General features: G+C 42.1%; 1 protein-coding gene across 9 annotated transcripts in view; it reads left to right on the forward strand.

The window, feature by feature from the left end:
* ITPRID1 (ITPR interacting domain containing 1) overlaps positions 1-19,780 on the forward strand; it is a 61,517-nt gene extending 41,737 nt beyond the window's left edge. For 5 of the 9 annotated variants that reach the window (XM_065052064.1, XM_065052063.1, XM_065052062.1 and 2 more), the window contains 5 exons: positions 867-952; positions 1,368-2,855; positions 5,095-5,222; positions 6,025-6,136; positions 6,809-8,072. In XM_065052064.1, the coding sequence (XP_064908136.1) occupies positions 867-952; positions 1,368-2,855; positions 5,095-5,222; positions 6,025-6,136; positions 6,809-7,198 (2,204 nt within the window). In that variant the 3' untranslated portion in view covers positions 7,199-8,072. The other 4 variants (XR_010470201.1, XM_065052068.1, XM_065052067.1 and 1 more) reach the window with 4 other exon arrangements.
* Positions 19,781-23,255: the final 3,475 nt, after the last annotated feature.

Here is a 23,255-nt window from a genome sequence, read left to right on the forward strand (position 1 = left end):
GATTGGACTAGATGATCTTTTGAGGTCACTTCCAATCCCAAACATACTGTGATACTGTGATCTGAGGATTAAGGTTATCCGAAAATACAAGTTATCCAAGGCTGACAGGTATGGGCGTGTACAGGACAACTGAGGGTTAACTCTCAATCATTTGTTCTTTTAAAGAGGGTTGGGTTTACTCATTAAATCAAGTAGCTAATGATTTATAATTTAATTGCTAAAGTTGGGGTGATAATTTATTTAGCCAGATGATGTGGCTGTTAGATTAGAAACCTTATCTAGAGTAAATCTAGAAGATCTTCCTCTTACTTTTATGTCTCCCCATGCAACCCTACATCCTCTCTGTTTCTTACTGTGATTTCCTGTCCTCAGACCAAAAAACAACAAAGATGATACACGGTGCCTCAAAGTAGAGACAAACTGGTCTGATTAGAGGCTAGGGCAGCTCCCTTTCCCTGCAGGAGTCACCTGGCTGAAGCTATCAGAGCTACATAGGTATGAATGAGACTTAATCTGATCTAGTTCTTACAATCAAAAGTCACTATTTTTAGCAAAGGAAAACAAGTGGTTGGCTGCTTTATAGGTTATTTACATCGTGTATGTTGTATGAACATATCAAAATCTGAAATCTGCAGCTGATGATTACACTAGTGAATAAGTCAACACTTAGTAACATCAGCAGTAGCTATGCTGAGCACATTTCGTTATTTTTTTCTGGTTGCAGCAATATTGCAGGTTTCTGACCAGGATCAAGAATATTTCTAGAAACGTACATTTAAAGCATCCAACTTAGTTCTATATTTATTTTGCCCTCGTACCATTTTCTGCCTTGCTTTCTGATTTTCTTACTTTTTTGTTTTCCCCAGCAGAGGTGTTGGTGACAAGAACAAGCAGCTGCCAGTCAGACAGCAGTGGGTTCATGGAGGAGCTGCCAGAACCTGTAGTTTTGCAAGTAAGAAATGAGCAATTGTTACTGGTACCTACCAGGTCTATGAAAAGTGTGTAACCTTGGCACAAGTAATATTAAAAAAAATCGTGGAGTTGTGAACATTTCATGAAAACAAATTCATCCTCCTAGAAAACCTGAGTAGGTGAGAAGCTTTCTCAGAACTTTGTGCAACTCTTTGACCACATTAATGCAAGATTTGTGCAAGGCATTAGAAAAGAAAAAGTACTAGAATCCTTGATTCTTTGGTTCACTGGGTATTTAAAGATGTTTAAAGATGTATTTAAAGATGCCTCTGGGCTTGGGGTACCCAGGGCAAAACAGCAGTGGGCCAAAACAATGTGATAGAATGATAGAACAGGTATAATAGTTCAGCTCCTTTTTTTTTCTCTCTTTTTTTTTTTTTTTTTTTTTCTTTCAGAATGCATCTCTCTCAAGGAAGATTAATTTTATTTCTTATATCCATAACCAAGAAACAGCTCTGTCAGACAGGACAGAGTTTGCAATGTTAAGTCAAGATTTTCAACAAAAGCTAGATGATCGTGTTGCTAAGGTCTTCGTCACAGCTTGTGAGAGCATTTTGACAGTACCTGAGTCAACAAAAAGAGGCAGTGACCAGGGAGAAGAGACTCATCTGCTGCTAACTGCAGAAAATGGAGAGTATGAGGCCTGTAATGCTGAACCACAGAGTTTTGTACAAGAAATCTTATGTGACATGGACAGGAAAGAGGATAAAATTGGAAGAAAGCAACTGGAAAAAGAGAAGTGCATAAAAGAGCATAGCTTTTGTTTTCAGAGTGATACTCAGAATAAAGGAGATCCTATCTCCTCAAAATTTGATCATTTGTATTTTAAAACGGGACACAAAACAATGAATGCAGCCTTCACTGAACTGATTGATTTTAACTCTGCAGACATCAGTGAGAGCAAAATCAGAGGTGAAGATGAATGTGAGAGGTGCCTGACCGAAAAGGATGTTGGAGTTACATGTCATGAAAATGCCCATGGAGGTCACAAAGAGCATGTTAAAGGACCACGGTTGGGTATGGAAGTAGTCAACAAAGATGGTACCCTGCTTGCGGTGAACAAGGTGACAAATGATCAGAAGTTCTGCAAAATGGATGGTGATTCAAAAAATACAAGATGCTCCTCCAAAACAGAGCTCCTAGAAACTCCACAGCAGGGCTCAGCAGCGCAAAGCAGGAGCAGTGCCAGTTCATGCTGTTCTCCACAAGTATCTTGGAGACATCTCACCTGCCTAGCAGAAGGGCCTCGATTAAGTTTATCTGTAGATCAAAAGACTGGTAGTATAGGGAAGATGTTAGGTGCTAACGAATCAGAACAGGGAGACACCATCCAAAACAATGAAATGGCTTCTGCTCCTCTGAAATCTGTTACTGTTCAGATGTTTTCAGGGCTGGAGTTTACTTCAAGGGTGAAACGCACAGGGCAAAATGCTCCTTTCAGTGACACCCTTGCTAGGGAAGATTCTGTGGACTCCTCTGACGATGATTCTCTCAGAAAGTCAGACCCAGGGGCTTCAAAGGATGGCGTGAAGCGGACCACTGAAGCTTCCAGCCAAACTGACATCTGTACCAGGAAACCCAGGTGGCCACCACTGTGTCACCCACCCCATGCTCACCTGACAAAATCAGCCTCTCTTGACACTGTGCTTTCTGGCAAATACAGGCCATACTACTGGAGTGAAGCCTCTGACATCCAGGCTGCGCAGGGCAGTCACTGCTGTCACTGCTGCTGCTGCTGCCATGGCTGCTGCCCGTGGACCTTCTCTGTGCCTGTCTCTCCCCAGCACCCTGTGGGCTGCTGCTCAAACCGTGCCCCCACCGAGCTGCAGGTCTTGAAAACACTGATGCTCCTACAGGATGCTGCAACATGTGATCTTGTTCCGGTGAGTAGATTTCTTCATGAATATGGACAGTTGACACACTAATGAGCTAAATGTACAAGCTGCCTCTTCCTTTCCTCTCCTGCCATGTTTGCTTATTTAGTGAGACATATCTTAGGAATGTAACTGAGAAAATGAATGGGGAAAGAAGCATTCCCTTCTAGACAAAAAGGGCAAACCTGTCTGTGTATCTTCAGTTTTGTTGGGCTGCTTCTTTCAGTAACTTACATACATCATTTCAGTCTTAAAATGGTTCCTGCAAACTGAGTGATAAAGTCTACAGGTCAAATGAAGAGCTGAGACACGAGAATGAGTTTCAGTGAGTTCCTGTGAATCAGCTGAGTTACAGTAACTGAGTAACTTATTGGACTGCAGAAAATGCAAGGTGACATGATTTAGTGTAATCCTTATTTTGCTGAGAACTCATTTAAGTTATATTACTTAGTGTTTATTAAAGACTAACTGTGAACACCTACGTAGATACCATAAGCCAAACTGCTCTAAATTAAAGTGAATTATGACTTCTCAGAGCCGCAATCCATTATATAATATCATGGTAGAATAAGAAGCTTGCATTAAATCTAAAGTCCTGTTAAGATGAATTTGAAAAAAAAAAAATCCAGTAAAAAGTCACCAGATTTTTTATTTCTTTGTTCAGAATTGATGAGAGCTCCCCAAAGTTGTGAAAGACTCAGAATGTGTTGGGGAAGAAAGCAAGGAAAGTCAGGAGGGGCTTTTGCATCCTGAGAAAAATGTGGAAGGAGCAGCATAGCTCCTGATAGTTAACAGGCATTTCCATTTTTCCTCTTCTCATTGCTCTTCATAAGGAAATGAAACTGTAACTGTTGTACACATGGAGGAAGAAAGTTATTAGATAAGAGTTCCAGAAAGTGAAACTGGTGAGTTTTATGCTGCCACATCATTGAATGTATATGTCTGCAATGCCTTGTCTTTGAACAGTATATTGAACAGCATAAAGCCTTTTGTCAAGTATTCTGCTGTTGCCACAAGATGGCAGTGAGTCAGTACCTTATAGTGGACTGGGAAGACTTTTCTTATCGGTTATCTACTATTTTATCAGTCTTCAAACGGGGGCCAATAGTGTTTTTTCTTCTCTAGTCTGTGGACAGGGAGTGTAGGAGGAACAAACTTTGCATCGTACTGTTATCCAAGATCTGTGCAATGAGTGAATTTACTGAATATTAGCCACTTTGCAGAGAATTCACCTATGCCTGCTTTCTGCTCTGCATTAGAGGTGAAGTAGTTTCTACATCTTTAACTGAGAGAAGCTAGCTCAGTTTACGTGCCATTGACCCAGGGCACGCATGGGGAATGCAACCACCACGTAACAACTGGTAGACAGTAAATTTACCATTGACATGCAAAAAAAGTTATTGCATGAGAGTAGTCCTGGAACAGATAGTCTCCCTTCCATGCCACCTGTGCCTGAACACTGAATAAATCTCTGTGAACTTGTGCTCTGTGATATGCTCAAATAGTCAATGCCTGGGGAACTGCCCATACCTCATCTTTAAGGGCTGACACAACTTTTTACCAAACCTACCCACACTGTGTCTCTTGTATTTTTTGCGTGGTGCTTTACAGATTTTCGTTAGCCTTGAGGAACCAACTAGAAAATTGTTTGTGGCCCTAGAGACCTGAAGGACAATACCATCTGCATTCTGAAAGCATGCACCTTTATTACGCTGAAACTGCTCTGAGTGCAAGAGGGGGTTTGGCATGTTTCATCAGAAAAGACACTTCTCATACTTCTTATGTATCTTTCCTCTCTCTCTCTCTTCCTCTTTCTCCTTCTCAAAACGGTTTCCAATTTCCAGAAGACAATAATTTAACCTACCATTAACCCATAGCAACTCATCCTGCTCAAATATAATGTCTGACAACAGTGCAATAACAGAATTTGACAAATTGCATCAGACCTTTGATCAAAGTCCTTTTCCTCTTCAATGGGAAAAATTAAATTCTCACTGGCTCGAGTAGTGCCAGGACTCAATCCTACATGTTTTAGGAGAAAAGGTGGTGACTGGGATGCGAGTGATGCACCCAGAGCAAACTCACTTGAAGTGCCATCTGGATATTCACGGTAGCTGGTCACAGAGTCCCTGTTGTGCAGGTAAGAGGAGGACCCATGCCATTCAGGCTGTCAGCTTCAAAAGCACTCAGCATTGAAGTGCTCAAATAAAAGTAGTAAAGTGTGGTGTTTTCTTGCTTTTCTGTGTAGTGTAACATTCATGAAATAGAAGTGATGAAGAGCTCCTGCCAGCACTTCCAGGAGAAGCTGGACGAGATTGAACAGCACCTGACCGAACAGCAGGTGCTGTTTGCCAGCATGATGCCAGATGAAGAAAGGTAATGGCAGCTCAACACTTAAATCCAAAGCTAGCAACAAAATAACAACCTGTGGGCACATGCAACGTGTCTGGTCACTTGTGTTATGGCAGCAGTTCTGGTCAGCGAGGTGCAGCTGTGGGCATCCCGCAAGTGGAAAAATGTACTGTGATGTGATTTTTGTTCAAAGTCCACGCTGTTCATGGCTCTTAAGAGCATTTTGAAGGGGAAGATTGCTCTGTAGATGCAGGCTAGATTTTTAGTGTGCAACTAGTATATTTTAATGGCAACAGGAACAGATCTCAGTCAGCTGGAGCTCGGTGTCCCGGGTCAATGCTGGGTTCAGGGAAGGAGCCAGGAGTGCTCTCTGACAAATCAGTCCCTTTAGGCCATGTACTTAATACTTATGATCAATGGGGTGATAATACAGGAAAAATTGAACTAGCTCTTCATGGACTGAGCCCAAGTTCACAGGGAGTACTAAGAAGCCTCAGGTTCACAAAAAGTTACTAGGGCTTCAATACTGAGCTGCCTGAAAATACAGGATTTATGCAGTCTTTGTGCTAGTGATAAATCAGAAGTGATAAATCTGCCCAGACTCAAGCTGGCTGTGCAACTACAATGTGTTTTATCTTGCAGTTGGGATAATAAAAGAAATGAGGATCAAGCAGACAAGGGCTGCTTTTATTATTTTGTAAGGTATCCTGTGATCACGGATAAAAACAAGGCCGCAGCAAATGGAGACACAGGGGTTACGCTGAGGCTGAGGAAGAGGATGGTGTTCACTGCTCACTTGAGTGTGTTTTCATTGCTGTCCCTACAGAGAGGAAGGTAGACACCTGCAACTCTTACGGCGAGCCGTTCGTCAGGAGGTTGCAGAGCTGGAATTTCGGCTGAATGATCAAGCCTGCCAGGTCAGGGAGGGCATCCTCATGGTACGTTGCACAAGCCACTGCTCCAGGTCATGTGGGGAGAGTTTGAAGTCTGTCCTGCTATTCAGCATCCATAGTGTTAACTCTGAGGTACAGCTGGATAAACTTTCAGCACCAAGAATAGGAGGACTTCCGATAACAGACTTACAGTTTACATCTTTGACTCTTTCTTTGTGCTGCTTGAGCTCAATCACCCAGGAAAAGTGCCAATAATTATAGAAGTGACTCGACTGTGCTCTATGAAGGTCCCATCGTTTCTTGAATAAAGTGACAGGCAGTCAGTCTGCAGAATTACTGATAAATGGTTACTGGTCTGGTTCATTTCTGGAACAGCTCTCCATTTGATGAAGAAAGGTAAAGAAAACATGATCAGGGGATCATACATTGATTCCTCCCTGACAGACTTGGATTAGAGGTTCATGACTGCAATGGTCACAGATAGAAGTCCATTTGGAGATTTTCCATTAGGCAGTTAGATCTGTCTGTTAGCGTAAAACGTCCTTTAGGCCTCTCCTCTCTTTTTCATGGCAACATCTCCTTTACCAGACATTGCATGTCTACTTTGGACCTAGCAGAAGAAGCAGGCATGCTTCATGTACTCTTGTGTATCCTGCTTGATTCCTTTTATTATATTTTTATTACTGCAATATGCTTTTCCTTCTATTTTCTCTGCAGCAGCTGGACCAATTACTGGCAGAACAATCCCATCTGTTTTCCGAGCTCGGACTCTCTGATTGGAGTGGAGAAAGAAAAGCCCAGAATGAACAAGCATTTCCAGATGCTGCTGACATTGTGCATCCCCAAAGTGGGTGCTCAGAAATGGTGCTCCAAAGAGCTCCTAGCAAAAACACCACAGCAACAGGTTTGCTCTCTGCCCTGCAATCAGGGCCATCCCCAATGCAATTTCATACTAGAGCAATGTTTGAGGCAAATTCAGCCGCATCTGCCCCACAGGAGCTCTCCACCAGTACGAAGGAAATGAAAGGACCTCCCCGAGTGAAAATGGACTTTAAGGCATTTACACACAACATAAAGGATGTTTCAGTCTCACCTGCAAGGTTTTAGGTGGAAGGGATTGCTGACCCACAATGAGGTTTTACTATTCTGCATCTCATTGCCAGAGCCTAGATCAGGACCCTTTCCTGCTAAGCTGTGCAATTATCCGAAGGGATGGAGTCCCTGTTTTGAGGCACTTTCAGTCTGCGTAAGAAACACAGGCATAACTGGGACTGGACCTGCCTTGATATTTCTGAGTAAGCTGCGGCAATGATCTAGATGCTCCAGAGGGAAGAACATATAAATACATGAATGGCGTTTGGCTTGCTTGAACTTTGAATGTCACTGTTTGACTAATTAGTATATTCAACCCTCTCCCACCGTATGAAATTAGTAATTTATGGCTTCAATTTGTAGAGACAATAATCCAGTTCTACAAGGGCTGTAAAGGCAGTGAACTGGAAGGTTTGTTGTTTTTCTGAAGAAATTCAAAGTCAGCATTTCTGACTGATCTGGTTTCACAATGTAACCATAAAAAAAAAAAAAAAAAAGTTTGGCTGCCTTTCTGAATACAAAATATATCTAGAAAATCTTAGATAGCTGTTTGTGATTTAGTGGTCTCTTCCACCTAAGCACATGTCCCTGTTTTTAAAGGATTGATCATTCTCTTAAACAAACAGCATTAAATTCTGCATAAACTTCATGTAAACACCACAGGATGGGATGCTCTTTATTAAAGTCTTATGCTACTTTCTTGATTTATGTTGATATTACCACTGATATTATCAAGCAGAATCAGGTTCTTTAGTGCATAATTCAAAGAATGAGAACCATAGACAGTGAGGAACAAGGAACTGAAATATCTGAGGTCATGTTTTGTCATCTTTTGCATTCTTTTTCTTTTAAGACTAATCTGGGTAACACCTTTTTCCTTTTTTTTTTTTTTTTTAGTAGAAGAAATCTTTACAAAATTCTTCAGATAATGATGATTGAGAAGAAGGAAACGACTGATGGAGGACAGACTGATGGATTTGTGGCCTTTTTCCTGAAATACACGGTATATTACAGAAACAAATGAACACAACATTGCATTATAGATAAGTTGTAATCACAGCAGTTTCATTTGCAATGAGATAACTTGCCAGAAACCCAGTCCTTTTTAAAGGATATTTTAAAGAGAGGTGCTATGTATTTTGCTGTTCTGTGATCACAAAATTTACTACACTACTATTAGCAGTCACATGGGATAGGGCTGTTCTTTGCAAAGTCCTTTAAAAGGAAGAGGAGACGGCTTATTTTTGAGAAGAAACTTAAGAACTTGTAGATAGCCCAGGAAATACCACTAGAAGATATTCTCATAGCCAGTTATTTTGATACAGTCCTTTAACCAATACTAATCCTCATGCCCAAACTACCTTGTAGAGTCCTACCCACTTTCTAGCTTTAACTTGCTACTAAGTTGCCTCTGACTAATTTTGTGAGGCTTTTATCTACTGTCAGTATCAAATCAGAAGCTCACTGATAGTGTATATGTTAAACACCTGCTCGGTCAAAATATTACTATGGATAGTCTCCTGGCTGTCTTCTTCCTTTTCGTATTTGCATCACATAAAACAAATTAAAACCAAAATGAGATTAGAAACACAGGATTTTCTACATTATAAACCTTGAATTAGAATCTTGGTTCAGTTTGCTGGGGAGTGTGCAGAGCCTGGATTCATGCAGAGAACGTCATGAGAAAAGACCTCTCAGGTTTGGATCACAGTAAAGAAATTCAACTAGTTCATTTTCAAAGCAGTGCAGTTTGTACTGCTGCTTTCAATTTAGCACTTCCCAGACTGTGGGATGTCCTACTGGCTTGTTTGTTTAATGCTCTGGAGGGACCTTAGGTGTCATTTAGGTTTTGGTGTTGCAAATCACAGCTCTGCAAAGGTGCAAACAGAAGTAGCATTTGCACATGTTTAAGGAGAAAATGGAGTCAAACATGCTGAGCAGCCTCGAGGCTCCCTGCACCTCCACATTTCCACAGATGTTCAGGGTAATAAAATGATTGGGGGAGAGAGGTACATAACATAGGAACTGACAAGATCCTCCACAGCCTGCTGGGCCATGAATTTTACTGGTTGAAATTTGCCCCTTTCTTGAGACCCCGCATGGGATTTGTAAACCACTTCCACACTATCAAGAGTTTAAGAGTTTATACATCGAGATTTGTGATTGTAACGGTATCTCCAGGCAGCATGCAAGCAGGACCAAAGCATCCTTCACCTCAGTTTTAGTGGAACAAGCAATAAATTTGGCTTAGTATTTTCTCTCTCCACTGGCTTATGAACCACATTTGCAGATGTTGTACCTCAGTTTGTGGAGGAAGGCAAATAGAAAGCATGGTGAAGGATGTACAATGATACCAGCATTGAAAGTCTCCTGGGAGAGAGGATGGCTGAGAAACTTCCTTACCTCAGCTGCACCAGGGCTGTGATTCCTTCCATGAAGCAAGATGTCTTTTGCAAGTGTCACTGCAGTATGATGCTTAAAAGCTCTGTGGTTACATGATGCTGCAACCATTCTCTGCCAGTCTTATATCCATGTGCACAGAAGATGCTATTGGCAGGTGACAGCTATTCTTGATTACAAAGATCATGTGGGACCTCTGTTGCCATTTGCATTCTAGCACTTGTATTCTCAACCAGGACTGAACCTGACTCTTACTAACAAAACCTGTTTAATAGCCTCTAGATGACTGGTATGTGCAATCCTATTCCTCATTTCAATGTAATTATAGAATAATGTTGTGCAAGCTATGGACAAACTAGGGTTCCTCCATATGCAACATTTAGACACCCACAAATACTGTTAACTTGAACTTATTTGCATTTATAGCTAGATAACATTTCAAGCCCTCAATGTTTTTTTAACAGTTAAGCTGTAACATTGTAGCAATAAAAAAACATACCAAACAATGGGAAATTTAAAAAAAAATCTTCTGACTTATCTTAGAGCACAACAAGTGATATTTCACTTCATAACTCCTCCAAACATGTTGCAGGGATGGCTGGGCTAAGAATCGTAATGCTGCTCTTGGGAGAGAAAGGAACACACACCCTAATTTTGTGATCAGGAAGGTCTGGGGATAGCATGGTAAGCACAGGAGCCAGCTGTGCACCCACTTAACCTCACAGTATTACCAACCTTTTAAACTCCCATTTATTTCCCTTTAGGGCAGTCATAAGCAAATAAGGTGGGAATCTTAATTATAAGTCCACAGAATTAATGAAATAATAACATATCTGAATGAGCATCATAATTACTCTATCTAGCTAGAACCATACAAATTAGCTTGCAGGCTTACAAGGCAGCAGGTCATATCTGTGAGTGGGAGTGGGCTACAATACTTATGAAAAGCATTAGCGCTGGGCAGTTTGCAAGTTTTTAATCTGAAGAAAACTGACCCTGTGACACTGCAGGACTTCTGACAAAGACAAAAAAACAAAAACAAAACAAACAACAAAAAAACACCCCACAAACCCACCGGAAGTAAGTATTTGAGCAAGAGGCTGTTTCCCTCCTGATTCCACCTCTCCAAAACTGAAATAAGTAGAACAATTGGCTCTGGCTCTGTTTCACAGGACTATTGAGGCCCCACAAAGGTCCATTCAATGTAGAAGACACGTGCTAAGGAAAAGGGTAAGATGTTGCGGCAGAATGCAACCCCCCTCCCTCCTTCAGTATGGCACATCTCCCTCTTTCTCTGTTACTTGAGGCTAACAGCTTCTTTTGTTTGGCCCAGAGCACCCTGGCTCCTGGGACATTAGAAGAAGGGAGTGCCAAGGCACACTGAGCCGCGCACAGTGTGGGGGATGTTTGGAGGCTTCAGGGGCACCCACAGACAGTGTAGGGGTGCAGAGAAGCTTCTAGAGTGCCTACAGTCAGATCTGATCAGTCAGATAAAAACGGGACTCTTGTCGAGACCCAGCCCATTTTGTGTGGGGGTCTCTCGGAGTACAAGCTTAGCCACTGCCGCCAGGAGAGCCCCCCGTCCCTGGGATGGAGACTCCGCTTGCCTCGCCGCCACGGGTGTAAGTAAAACTTCTCGCAGGATTGCGAGTATATTTATACTTTTCGTGCACATATACACGTATAACTTTCCGCGCTCCATATGAGCGCGTGTAAAATTAATCCTCGCAGAATCACGGGTGTATTTTCTTTCCGTGCACATTTGCACAAGTACTTTATTTCCTCGCACAATCGCGAGTGGCCGCCGAGAGCCCCTCGCAGAATCGCGAGTGCACACTTTCTGTACTCACTACGAGTACGTGTTTCTCTTTAAAAATAATCCCGCACCGTGTTCAGGCAAGTGTGTACTCCTCCGGGACTCAGGGACGGCTCCGGCATTGTCTTGGTGAAGCCACGTGCATGCACTCTGTGGACCTCCTGTTGTATTAGTGGCTGCCCCTCTCAATAATTTTCCTCAACTGATATCCGAACCTGTATTTAAGTCACTTTTGGAGTGCTAAAACCCTGTTTTTCACCGGTTCAATAAAAGTTGTTTTTGGACCTTGTTGTCCCTTAAATTGACCTGTGGGGTGCCTCCGTGACAGATGTATAATGTGTAGGTATGCTACAGCAGTGGTTCTCCATGCTATCCAGTGCTCTTTCAGCATCTCTTCCCTGCAGAAACCTAAAACTGTCATCTGAAACCCTTGTAACTCTCTGTTATGGACTCAGCACTGCCTTTGCCCTGGTCACAGTTTCTGGAAGAGAAGTGCAACATAAAGCCTCACCAAAGTAGGAGCGATGAAAGAACAGGGGAAGCAAGGGCAAGCCAATTAAACAATGTTTCCCTAACAAAGACAGAAGATTCAGAAACTAATGATTGCTTTTGCCCACCCTAGTTCAGTAGCAATTTGTTTCACTTGGATTTTACTTATTTTTGTCATTGTCTTTTGCCTTCATTTGTTTTCCCTGATGCCCCATAAATCTTTAAACCCTGAAGCTAAAAGAGGCTGCATTGTGCACCGGCTTGAATATTGATTTTGCTAGAGAGTATAAAATCTATAGAGATAATAAGGAAATCCATCTAAGGTACCCTGCCAAGGGCTCCCATTAGTTGCTTTACCAGGCATCAATTCAATAAACCCTCGAGAGCAGCGCATGAATAAACATCAGAGTCTCTCTAGCATGTTAATGCATCAGTTGTCTAATTGTCAATGTTGCCAACAGATTCCAAGAAAAGTAGCATCATGGGAGTTCAGCCCCTTCCAACCTCAAATCCAAAGAAGATTTGACACTGTCTTAGAAGAAGGCAGGGCTCAGGAGCGGGGTTGTGACGGCCAAATAATATGGGTACGGCTGCTTTTGGGGTGGTGCCGACCTCCCGCTGGAAGCGCAGCCCATCTCTGTGCAACCTGGGTGTGCTGCCTCCTTATTGCATCCTGGTGCATGGTGATGGGGTGCCCCAGGTCAGGCTCAGGGCTTTCCCTGTGCAGAGCTGGAATTTGTGTTTGAAAAAAAGAGACCCTCAATTTTTGGCCTCAAGCCATAGGAATAAACTTGTTCTGAGCTGCTACATATGAATTACTTTGTCCTCTAGGGCTGTCGGTGAGCCTGGGTGGCAAGAACGTGGGGTCTTATTGCAGGCTCTACCATGTGTTTTCCCTGTGACCAGGGCCTTTTTCTTTACCCCATGGGGACTCTTATTCCTGGCACAGCTTCTTTCTGTCTTATCTAATGAGGTTTTGAATTCCTCACAGAGAAGTTATTCTCTCCTAATGTGTTCATACAGTTCCTAGCACAATAGGGGCCTAATATCAGTTGGGACCTCTACTTGCTGCTGCAATAATAATTTTATGAGCAGCCTTTCATTAAGATCCATTGCTACTTAAGAAACAGCTGCTGTGTCACTTTATAAGACTGTTGACTGCTTTAACTCCCTCTGCTCCAGAAACAAGGATTTGATCTTCCCTGTAAAAATGAACATGGGTAAAATAGGCTGAAGCATGAACAAAAAGGCAAGCTTGCTATCAAATGGGAAAATTCAGAATCAGAACACCTGAGACTTCCAGAAACTAAAATTATATGAAACAACACTGTCCTCACCTTGCTGGAGAGGTGCATTAGAATTCATCCATCTTCACTTAATTATTTTCTGTTGTCTTTCAATGGGCACCTCACTCACTCAGCACAGATCAGAGCTAGTAAGCGGGACACAGGTGTGTCCCATTGATGCTTTTCAATCTTAATATGGGAAGCATTTATTATGATGACAAACAACACAGAACACCCACCTATTCCTGATTTTTTTTTTCTTTCCCTCAATTAAAATACAAAAGAAGCCCGTTAGGACATGAAGAGCTTATAGTTAATGATAGTCACAGAAGTAGTGAGGGGGCAAGAAATACAAAAGACCAAAAGTCAGGAGATAAGACTGTTTTTTTTCCCCTACCTGTTATCCCAAGAGAGTGTGAGGGCTCCCTGGGGCCCCACCTGAAGATGCTGGCACATGGATCTCTTGCATGTCATCTGCAAGCTCTGGCCATTTCACCTGAAAAAGGCTTCTGCAAATGCAGACAAGTAAAATATCCCTGCTCTTCTGTGCTCTCTGCTTAGCCAGCTGCCTCCAGGAAGGGCTGCAGTAAGTATTTATTAGAGGGACTTCAGGTAAAGCAAGCATCTGCCAAGGGTCCTGAAAAGGAGTAAGACAAAGGTCCTGGATGGTAAAGAAAATTGTGGTGGCTACATTGACATTTTTATATTCCACTCCATTTCAATTTCACTGTTCAAATGTTTAGGAAATTGCTTTAGATCAGCTCCCAGTCTGTGAAGACACAGTAAGATGCACCTTTCACACAAGTGTAGCTACAACAACAGACAAGTCAAGTTGTTGTAGACCTACTGTGAAGCAACATGTGGGGGGGACAGAAGTCTGTAGTTAAGTATTCTCTTGCTGGTGAATTAGCTTTTTAAAGGTTGCCTGGACTTTCCAGAGGCTTTTCTAAGCTACTGACAGAGAGAAATTATGGTAAGTAGGAAACAGTTACAGTCAGTTAGGAAAAAAGATAAAAAACCTAATTACTTGAAAACTAGGGTCTATTGTATCAGTGATACTTCTGTAATGTCCTGCATAAAGACTTCATTGCCCTTAATTTTTTTATCTACAAGGAATAGCAATAATGAGAAAGTGTTACTGTCGTTACATCAGGAGAGCTGTTCCAGATCTAGGGTTGCTCTAATCAGAGCAGAGCACATTGGAAGCAGGGTAGGCTGGACTCCTCACATCCTTGTCCCATTTAACAAATAGGGAAGTGGAAGCAAGGGCACCCAAGTCATTCCCAAACCAGGCCAGAGAAATGTGAGAGGTGCATTTCTCAGGCTTGGGTTTCTTGCTGAGATACTCCACGGAGGAATGGGAGTCTGTGTGGCTAGGGATGAAGGGGAGCTGGAGTGAGACATCCAGGGAAATTTGGAGCAGCTGGTGCCCAAGAAATCTCATTCTGGGAGCCGATGCAATAGTTTTGTGGTATCAGCAGGTTGTATCTGGCTGTTTCCTGGCAAGCCCATGCTCAGAGATGGGCACTGGGAAGCAATTTCTGCCAATGCAAACAGAAGCTGGGCTGACTGCCACCCAGGCAGGGAGTGAACAAAAGGGCTTGTCAGCAGCATTGGGGGAATGTTGTAGCTGTAGATGGGATAGCGGAATCTGAAAACAAGGGGCAGACACAGAAAGAAATGGAGGAAGAGCAACATATAATAAAAATGAGAGACCTGGAATGAGCGACCTGAAACTAGACAAAGGAGGGATGAAGCAGAAGTTCATCTATGTGTAGCTTCGTCTGCTTAAAAGTAGCCCAAAGGCATTAGTTCATTACACAGAGTTCCTTCAATGAAATAAGTAAGCTGACTTAGCCCTCACTCAGAAACCTGGGGAAATAAATTCACTTGTTGCTCTTTGTATGGAGACTTAGGAGCACTTCAGGATCACAGACAAGCCAAGAGACTAAGGACCACAGTCAGATTAACAGAAAGCATAGAAGAACAGTCAGCTTGAGGCTATCCAACTACTTGATATAGAACCCAGTGATTAAGAACATAAGAAATAGGCTACAGGGCCAGACTGCCTGTGACAGGACTATATCTTTGACAGAGAAACTAGGAAATGTTTTTCGGGGAGGGCCCGATTACTTCTTTCCAGACTGCTCTCCTCACATGTCCCCAGCAGCCACATATGTTGGGTATGGGATATCAGAGAGTATGTTTCTGCCTGTCCCTGTTAGCATCTGTTAATGTTACAGAATCACAGGAAGACAGGTTGAGAAATACCTCTTGAAGTCATCTAATCCAACATGCTCATCAGAGGGACTATCCTTCCTTCTTCTCCATTAACGTCTAATCCTTTTTGTGCCCTCCTACCGTAACCTTCCGCTATTACAATACCTATGGAAAGAAAGTTCAGAAATTCACTGTTATCCTTGCTGTGTGAACTATCATGTGTTGTCTGTTTTAAACTGTTCTCCTGCTTTTGATAAATTGTTTCCAGTTCTAGAACTGCAGGATTTGATGCAAAAGAGGTCTGTATTTGCCTTCTCCACCACTTGCCTGATTTTATAACACTAAGGATCCTGGTATCTCCAAAGCAAAGAGTCCCAGCACTTTTAGTCTTTTCTCTCCAGGCAGTTTCTCCATCCCTTTAATCTTTTCCACCCAAATCTACATGAATGCCACCAAAGCTTTCTGGGTTTTCAACTTTGTAAATCAGCCCAGACCCCTGGAATTTTTAACAATATTGGAAAGAAATGTACAAAGTCAGCTTTATTGTAACTACTCATTTCTGCTGCCATTCTCCAATTGCCTGAGAACCTCTTTGATGAGAAATATTCTAGAAGAGTCAAGAGTCCTTATGAATTTTGAGCAGAATCATCATAGCTTGCAAAGAAATGCTCTGCCTCCAATTCTTTTCTCTCTTCTGAGTCTTTTTTTAAAGTTCAACCTTCGCAAAATCCAAATTTTACTCAACTATAAACATCTCTCTGTCATCACTGGGAGTGTCATCGGCAAGGTATGGTCTCTCCTCCTTAAACAAATCATAAAAAAAAAAAAAATCTGTGGAAGAAGGAGCAGACATGGGTTTGACAAAAGACATGGGACTAGAAGGAAGACAGGAGGAAGAGAGAGAGGTACAATGAGAAAGAGAGAGGACTGAGGAGAAAAGCAGAAATAGGAGCATAGAGTCAAATACATGGGTGGCTGCAAATAGGACATCAACAGAGCATCTGGTCAGAATAGTTTGCAGATCCTGGGTAGGACTGGCAGATGGACACTCTCCCTAGGTGCTATGTGACTGTGCAGACACTTCTGTTACTGTTTTCCCCTTGAATTATAGTTTTACTTTTTTGTTTTTAATATCATATCCTCTCAGATTTATTATTTTTTTTGTGCTCAGTATTGCAGCCAACCTGTCAGATAATGCTTCAGGGTCCACAAAGAGAGTCTTAGAGTCTCAGTGGGGTTATTTAAGCAAGAGGATGTGTTGGTCTTCTGCTAGGCAGCTAGCAGTGTGAGATTGCAGCAAATTCAGTACAAGAGGGATGGTGTTAACACAGTTAAGCATGAATTTAGACATGTCACTGTTAATCCCTAGATTAAGAAAAGGGAAGGAAATGTGTCAAAATAATAAAGTACCTATTAAAAAGGCTGTAGAGACAGACACTGATCCATAGTTAGCACCAATAGATGACAGAACGTTGTCAGCGAAGCGTGAGCTGTCATCTGGCAATGTTCTGTTCTGCAGAAACCAGATGAGTTAGGGACTTATGTCAGACTCGCTGGGGATTTCCAGACACTGAAAGAAAGAAATAATGAAAGCAAATATGGAACAAAAATAAAAGTGTTTCTTTTTTAAATCCTCACCATAATTTGGGATCTTTAGGACTTTCTCCTTTTGTTCCCTCCTCTGGGTTCACAGGGAGAAGCAATGATCAAGCAGGGTGAAATTGCTGTCCCAGTCACTGAAGCTCTTTAGGGGAATAAAATTACTCTCTTTAGATAATACAAGGAAAGAGGTTCTCAGAGGAAGGCAGGTAGGAACCTCAAAAGTTTAAGACAGCTGGAGAGACTCAGAGGCCAAGTGAAACACAGGGCTTCTCAGGCACTAATCCCATGCTGCTAGATTTAGTTTGTTAGCTAGCAGCACATATGTGAAACTCTGGCTCACGTTGCTGCTTAATTTTTGTTAGTGGTTATGCTTTCCAGAGTGGAAAGGAGAGTTTATAACCTGGTTTTTAAAGATGCCCTAGGATGAGCCCACCATCCCCTCTGGGAGGGTTGTGGGAGAGCTGTGTTAAAGCCCAGGGCAGCAGGAGGCAGATGGTGGTTGGGGCCAGTGCCTGAGCTCTGCCCAACTTCTGGATGGCATCCGTGGTACCAGGAAGAGCTCAGAAATCACTAAATTAAAAAAAAAAAAAAAAAAAAAAAAGGTGTGTGTGGTATTTTTTAAAAAATTGCCTTATGGTTTTGAGCCTCGTTCAAGATTTTCCATAGCAGCAGGAGGTCTAGGAACTTAGCTGGATGTGTGGCACCACACATCATACAGCATTATACATGCTTGGGCATAAGGTCCATGGTAAAATGAAAGAGGAACCTACCCACCTCTCTTTGGTATGGCTGAAGAAATGACTGCTTGCTGTCCTCTGAAGCTGTCTTTTCCCAGCATTCATTAACACTTTTCAATCACCTTTCACTCCTCAAATAAAAGGGTTTTTTTCTGATCTCTTACTAAATGTTCTAGGAATTTTCTTCTCCTTTCTGTGCATCTATGTTCAAATCTGCTTGTACTGTTCAAAATAAGGTTATGTGTCTATTGGTGTTTTAAGGTATAAACTTGATTTCTGATTATTTTTATAGCTTGGGTTCTTAATTATATTCCTCCAAGAGAAACATTTCAAGGATAAAGATTAATTACTTTTAATGTTGCTTCATATTTGTTATGCTGCATATAATGCTTGTTTTAAGTAAGTGGGAACAGGTGTGTAACAATTGATTAGATTAAATTAAACAAGCAAGTAGGGAATGAAATGCACATGGCTATTTTAAAGGAGAGATATTGTAAACACTAATTAAGCAGCTGGAAATCAATAACCACACAAAACTATTCCCTCTTCTCAGTTTTATGAGATGGAGGAAACCCTGATGTTTTCCATTATGACATTGTTATTTATACCTTGCTGTGGTATAAATAAGAGATGCCCATAACCAGTTCAGTCATGATATGGATACAGCCAGCTAAATTTTTTACCTAGGCCCTTCTGAAATGTTGTAGAGGGCTATGAAGGCTCATGTAGCACCACTTTGACACTGCTTCTTAATTCCCTGAAGGGAGAGTGACTTTTCTAAAATGAACAATTTTCAGAACTAATTAGCCAAAAATAATCCTCCATTCCCCTTCTGGCTAAAATTAAGTCCTTTTATATAAGAAAATGGATCTTCAGCACCTTTCCAGTGCTGCATCATTGTGTAAGACTACTGTAAATTTTGTGTGTACACGAATAAAATAAAGTAAGAAGAGAAATGGATTTGCAAAATTCTCCAAAGGCCTCAGTATTCATTTCTGCTCTTAGTCTCCATTAGCATTGACCTTCTTAGTCAATAGATGTGCTTCCTGCAGAAGCACAGACAGGCTCTTGAGTTTTGCAACTAAAATATGTTTGGCTTTCTACTACTACTGCTAGCAGAAGTCAACACAGCGAAGCTAGAGCAAGCAGCTCCTTTCCTGTCTGTCTTGTGCAATCCTGTGCATGGCTGCTTACAAAGGTCCTAGCCACATGCTGGCCCACGAGCAGCAATAAAAATCCAAGGGTAATGTTGGATGCACAGCAGACCCTCTGCCTCATGGGGCTGATTTCCCAAATCACAGAATGGTTAGGGTTGCAAGGGAGCTCTGGATATCACCTAGTCCAACCCACTCTTCTCTCACCATACTGGTCAAGGAAGGGGTTTCCTTGTACCCTGTGGAGCAGAGCCTTTGCTGGCTGGGGAGAGGGAACAGGTCCTTCTACTCAGAAACTGGTGGCCAGCCCTGCCTGCTTAGCATTTACATTCACAAAGCCTGGCTCTGATTTCTGTGGTAGATCATTAAAAAAAAAAATTAAAAAAAAATGTGTGTGAGAAGAGGAAAGAGTTGCAGTCTTCTCATTTTGCCTGTACAAGCTCTGGGGAAGATGTATGAAACTGGTTCCATCTCTAGCCCATGCACATCATGCTCAGGTGATCCTCAACCAAGACTGGGTGTATTTTAGGGACAGGAGCAAGACATGTCACAGGGTCTGGATGGATGCAAGCTTCTGGATGGATGAAGCTGTTCCACTTGATGTAGATAATTAGAAATGCACTGGAACTGTGCCCATCCTTCCCTTACCACATCTTCCTACCACCATCATCTCGTCCCCTTGCTGCTCTGACAGGGAGGTTGTAAAAATCCCACTCCTGAGGAGGAGGACTTGGAGGGGCACCAGAGGGACCAGGGAGAAAAAGAGTCTCTTCTGTCTCCTGGCTTTACAGTTATGGACCTGCAGCTTTTATTTTGGATTGTAAGCACATGCAGAGGTTTAAGTGAAAGACCGGATTTCCTATCGCTGGAGCACCTTCAGCAGGAACCTGCTGCTGCTTTCACGAATTGCTGCTTTCACAAATTCTCTGTTCCATCCTCCATCTGCATATGTAGGAGCATTTGTGACAGCAGCTGTAGAAAGTGAGTACCTCGCTATTACTCTTCCACAAGATCCTCATGGAGGTTTGCTCACGGCTGGAAATTCATGGTGTTTGATTTAAACAAGCATTGTACCTTTGGTGGATGAGAGTTTATGTGACGAAAAGAGGGTTCAGTTGAACTCATTTTCAAAACCCACTTGGTGGAAGATCTGCCCACCTTTTCTGTCATGTTTTATATTAATAATTTACTGGCCTCACTGAACAAAAATAAGTCCTTTGTGGTCTCATTGGAACATTATAAAAGAGAGGCAGCTCTCACCTGCCTCTGCAAAATTTCCTGAAATTAGCTATTATTGTTCTGATGTTTCATCACTGATAAGCAGGAGATCTACCAAAGAATGGACATTTAATTAAACTATAAGCAAAGAGGCACTTGGTGGTTGGACACTGCTTGAATTGAAGAAGTCTTCATTAATGTAAATGAAATAGTTACTGACCACTGAATATCAGCTTCACAAATGTTTCTCTCTGCGACACTATCCTGGCACCGTTCTCTTCACATAGCCCAAATGATCTCTCTTCACTACGATGTTACTCCAAAAAAAAGATGTTTTCCCAATTCCTTGTGGGCCTAAATAGTCATGATGAAAGTGAATACGTGCATAATTGCCCTCAGAGGAAGAAAAGTTGCCCACTTCATGTCAAAACTATGTGCATAATGGAAACTGGATTGCATTATTTGACTAATCAAGCGCATTTTATTTTTATTGTGCAACGCTCTTTATTTAATGACTACCTCATTAGAAACATCTTTCTGGTAAGGTACAAAATTTGCATTTCTGAGACAATGGAGAGTTTCACCTCCTGAGGTCCAGACTCCATTGAAGTCAATCTTCTGGGAGAGTTTCCACTTTTTATGTTGTGTTGGGAAATTAACTTTGTGCCATCTTGGCCCCATTAAACCAGTGGGAGTTTTGCCTTGGACTACAGTAGAATTAGGATTTTGTGTACTCTATAATAATTGAACTGGAAATTATAGGTGCACAATCTTCCGTCTGCCCTATTAATGAGCTTAACAACTTGCTAGGAGCAAGCTTCTGCAGATAAGGAATCTGTGCAAGTATTTATACAAACCCCACATGAAGCAAAGCTTCTATGTCTCTAATGAATGAAATTTAATGTACCCATGCTGGGTTCAGTGTTTAGCAGCTTACTGCCAAACCTTCAGCTGGGCTCAAATCTATTGATGTTGTAGGAAGAATGGATAAAATGCTAACAACTAACACACCTTTTTGGTATTACAATTGCAAGCTTGAAAAGCAGGCGCTGAAATTAAGGGGAATTTCAGACTTGGTTTCAATGGAAGCAGAACTGCTTCTATAATTCTCATCCAGCATGGTTTTGTTTGCTTGTTTTCTCTCTCTCAAATATTTTGTGCTATCACCTTTGTACCATCACCTGTAATGGAAGAGACCGTTCCAGGTAGAGAACACCAAGCCGCTCTGAATAGCAGGCAGTAATCTGTATAGCAATAGGAACTGAACACAGACTATTAACACACTTTCTTCCTCCTTCCCTTCATGTTGCTCTATGGGCTGGACTGGTATTCTGAAAGTTGGGGGATGTGGGATGAAGACAACAGCAAAAGGCCTGCACGACTGCTTCTGCTAGTGCAACACCTCTGGGCAACCTGGGATTTCTGAGGATCCAACACCAGATGCAGCATCCCCTTGTTTTCCCTCAGCTCTTAGCACAGTTATGCTCCTCAGAAGGCAGGGCCACACACCGGGCAGTTGTCAGTCGGCTGTAAAAAATCCTTGTACTCTGCAAGAGGCCAGAGTGCTCTTTCTCTGACACCTTCTCTCAGCAGCACAGTACAGAAATGCTTTATACAGATTTTTAAGAAAGTCGTTAAGGACAGAAGTGTTTAGATAAGTGAACGAGATGTTTTGATTTGCTTCATTGATCAACACAATAGAGGTCTTTTTAGCATCTTTATTATAGCTCCTCAATTGTGCAAGTAAGAATGTTTTCTCAAAAATACCACAAACGAACAAAACCCCACACACATAAAAAAACCCAAGCCGAAGAAAAACGAACAAACAAAAAACCCCAACTAAACAAAAGAAGCACCCAAACAGAATTCACAACACACACAAATATATATATTCTGTAGGCATTGAAAAACCACAAAAAAACCCAAACTGCTTTCTTCAAGAGGAAATCCTGATAAGAAAACTGGAGTGCTCAGCCTGCCATCATCACGTGATGGCCATCAGGGCTCTGACTGGGGCCAGCCAATTAACTAGGCGAGGGCTTACATTAGACATTTGTCAATTATGACACCCAGAATGAAGTGGCAAACACAGGACATGTATAACACTGCTTCCTTGAACTCTCATTCTCTGCCTTTTCTAGCCAGCATCCATTAATCTATTACCATTTCTCATCATCTACTGATTTTTTCAGGACGCTAAGTACTAAAAATTACATTTATCTTCCTTTGCAAAGTTAAAAAAAAAAAGTCCTCAGGATATGGGAAGATACGTTATTAACTCTTCGTGCAGAGCTGAGGTGCTAAGGCCAGAGATGCAGCTCATAGCTTGCCAGTGACTGAGCAGTGATGGACAAGTCAGAGATACTGCTCATGTCCTGCCTCAAGACCTGAGCCAGCTACAAACTGGAAGTTTGTCAGCACAGCGATGAGCACCCAGTAGGACAGTGACTAACAAAGAGCTTGTGGTGTTGCTAAAGTGCAAAGAATAGAGAGTGAGTGGGATTTTTCAAGGTGGTTGCAGCAAACTAGAAATTCCCAGGGAAGTTGAAAGGAGGCAGTGTTCACCTTCCCTGACTACTTTGAAAACCCTCCCATGCAAATTGCTCTGCTCCTTGCTTCTTTATTTCGTGCCCCAGGTTGGAAGTCTTGTGGTCTGGTTTCAATCAAGACTAGTTTATTCCCCTGTATTCAACGGATAACACATGCCGAAGTATCCTTTGTCAGGAAAGTTCACAGAAATCATCTCAGATGTCTGTGTCTCTTTGCCATCCTGCTGCAAGGCACGGACAGGCCCAGAGAGCTGGAGTTTGCTAGTGAATCACTATCTCTAATCTGAGAGATAAGCACACATTGCAGGCACTGGCATTTCTCACACTCATGCATGTAATTTCCAGTCAGATAAGTTGTTTTCTTCCTAGGTTCACAGTCTAGTAAAACAAAGCAGCCAGCATGGAGAGTGTTAGAAAGGAGAGTAAACACAGCGGTGTTTTAGAAGCTGTCTAATATTTTAAACTGTAAGTGCAGGAGGGCTGTGATGTTATTTGAAAATATAATGCTTGGATGCACAGTTAGAATTGCTGTAATCTTGTCAAGGCCACAGTGTTTTGGCAGAAAGATCCTGTGTGCCAGTGCACAGGGCAACATGGATTC

Source organism: Columba livia, chromosome 2 (assembly GCF_036013475.1).
Source record: "Columba livia isolate bColLiv1 breed racing homer chromosome 2, bColLiv1.pat.W.v2, whole genome shotgun sequence".
NCBI lineage: Eukaryota > Metazoa > Chordata > Aves > Columbiformes > Columbidae > Columba > Columba livia.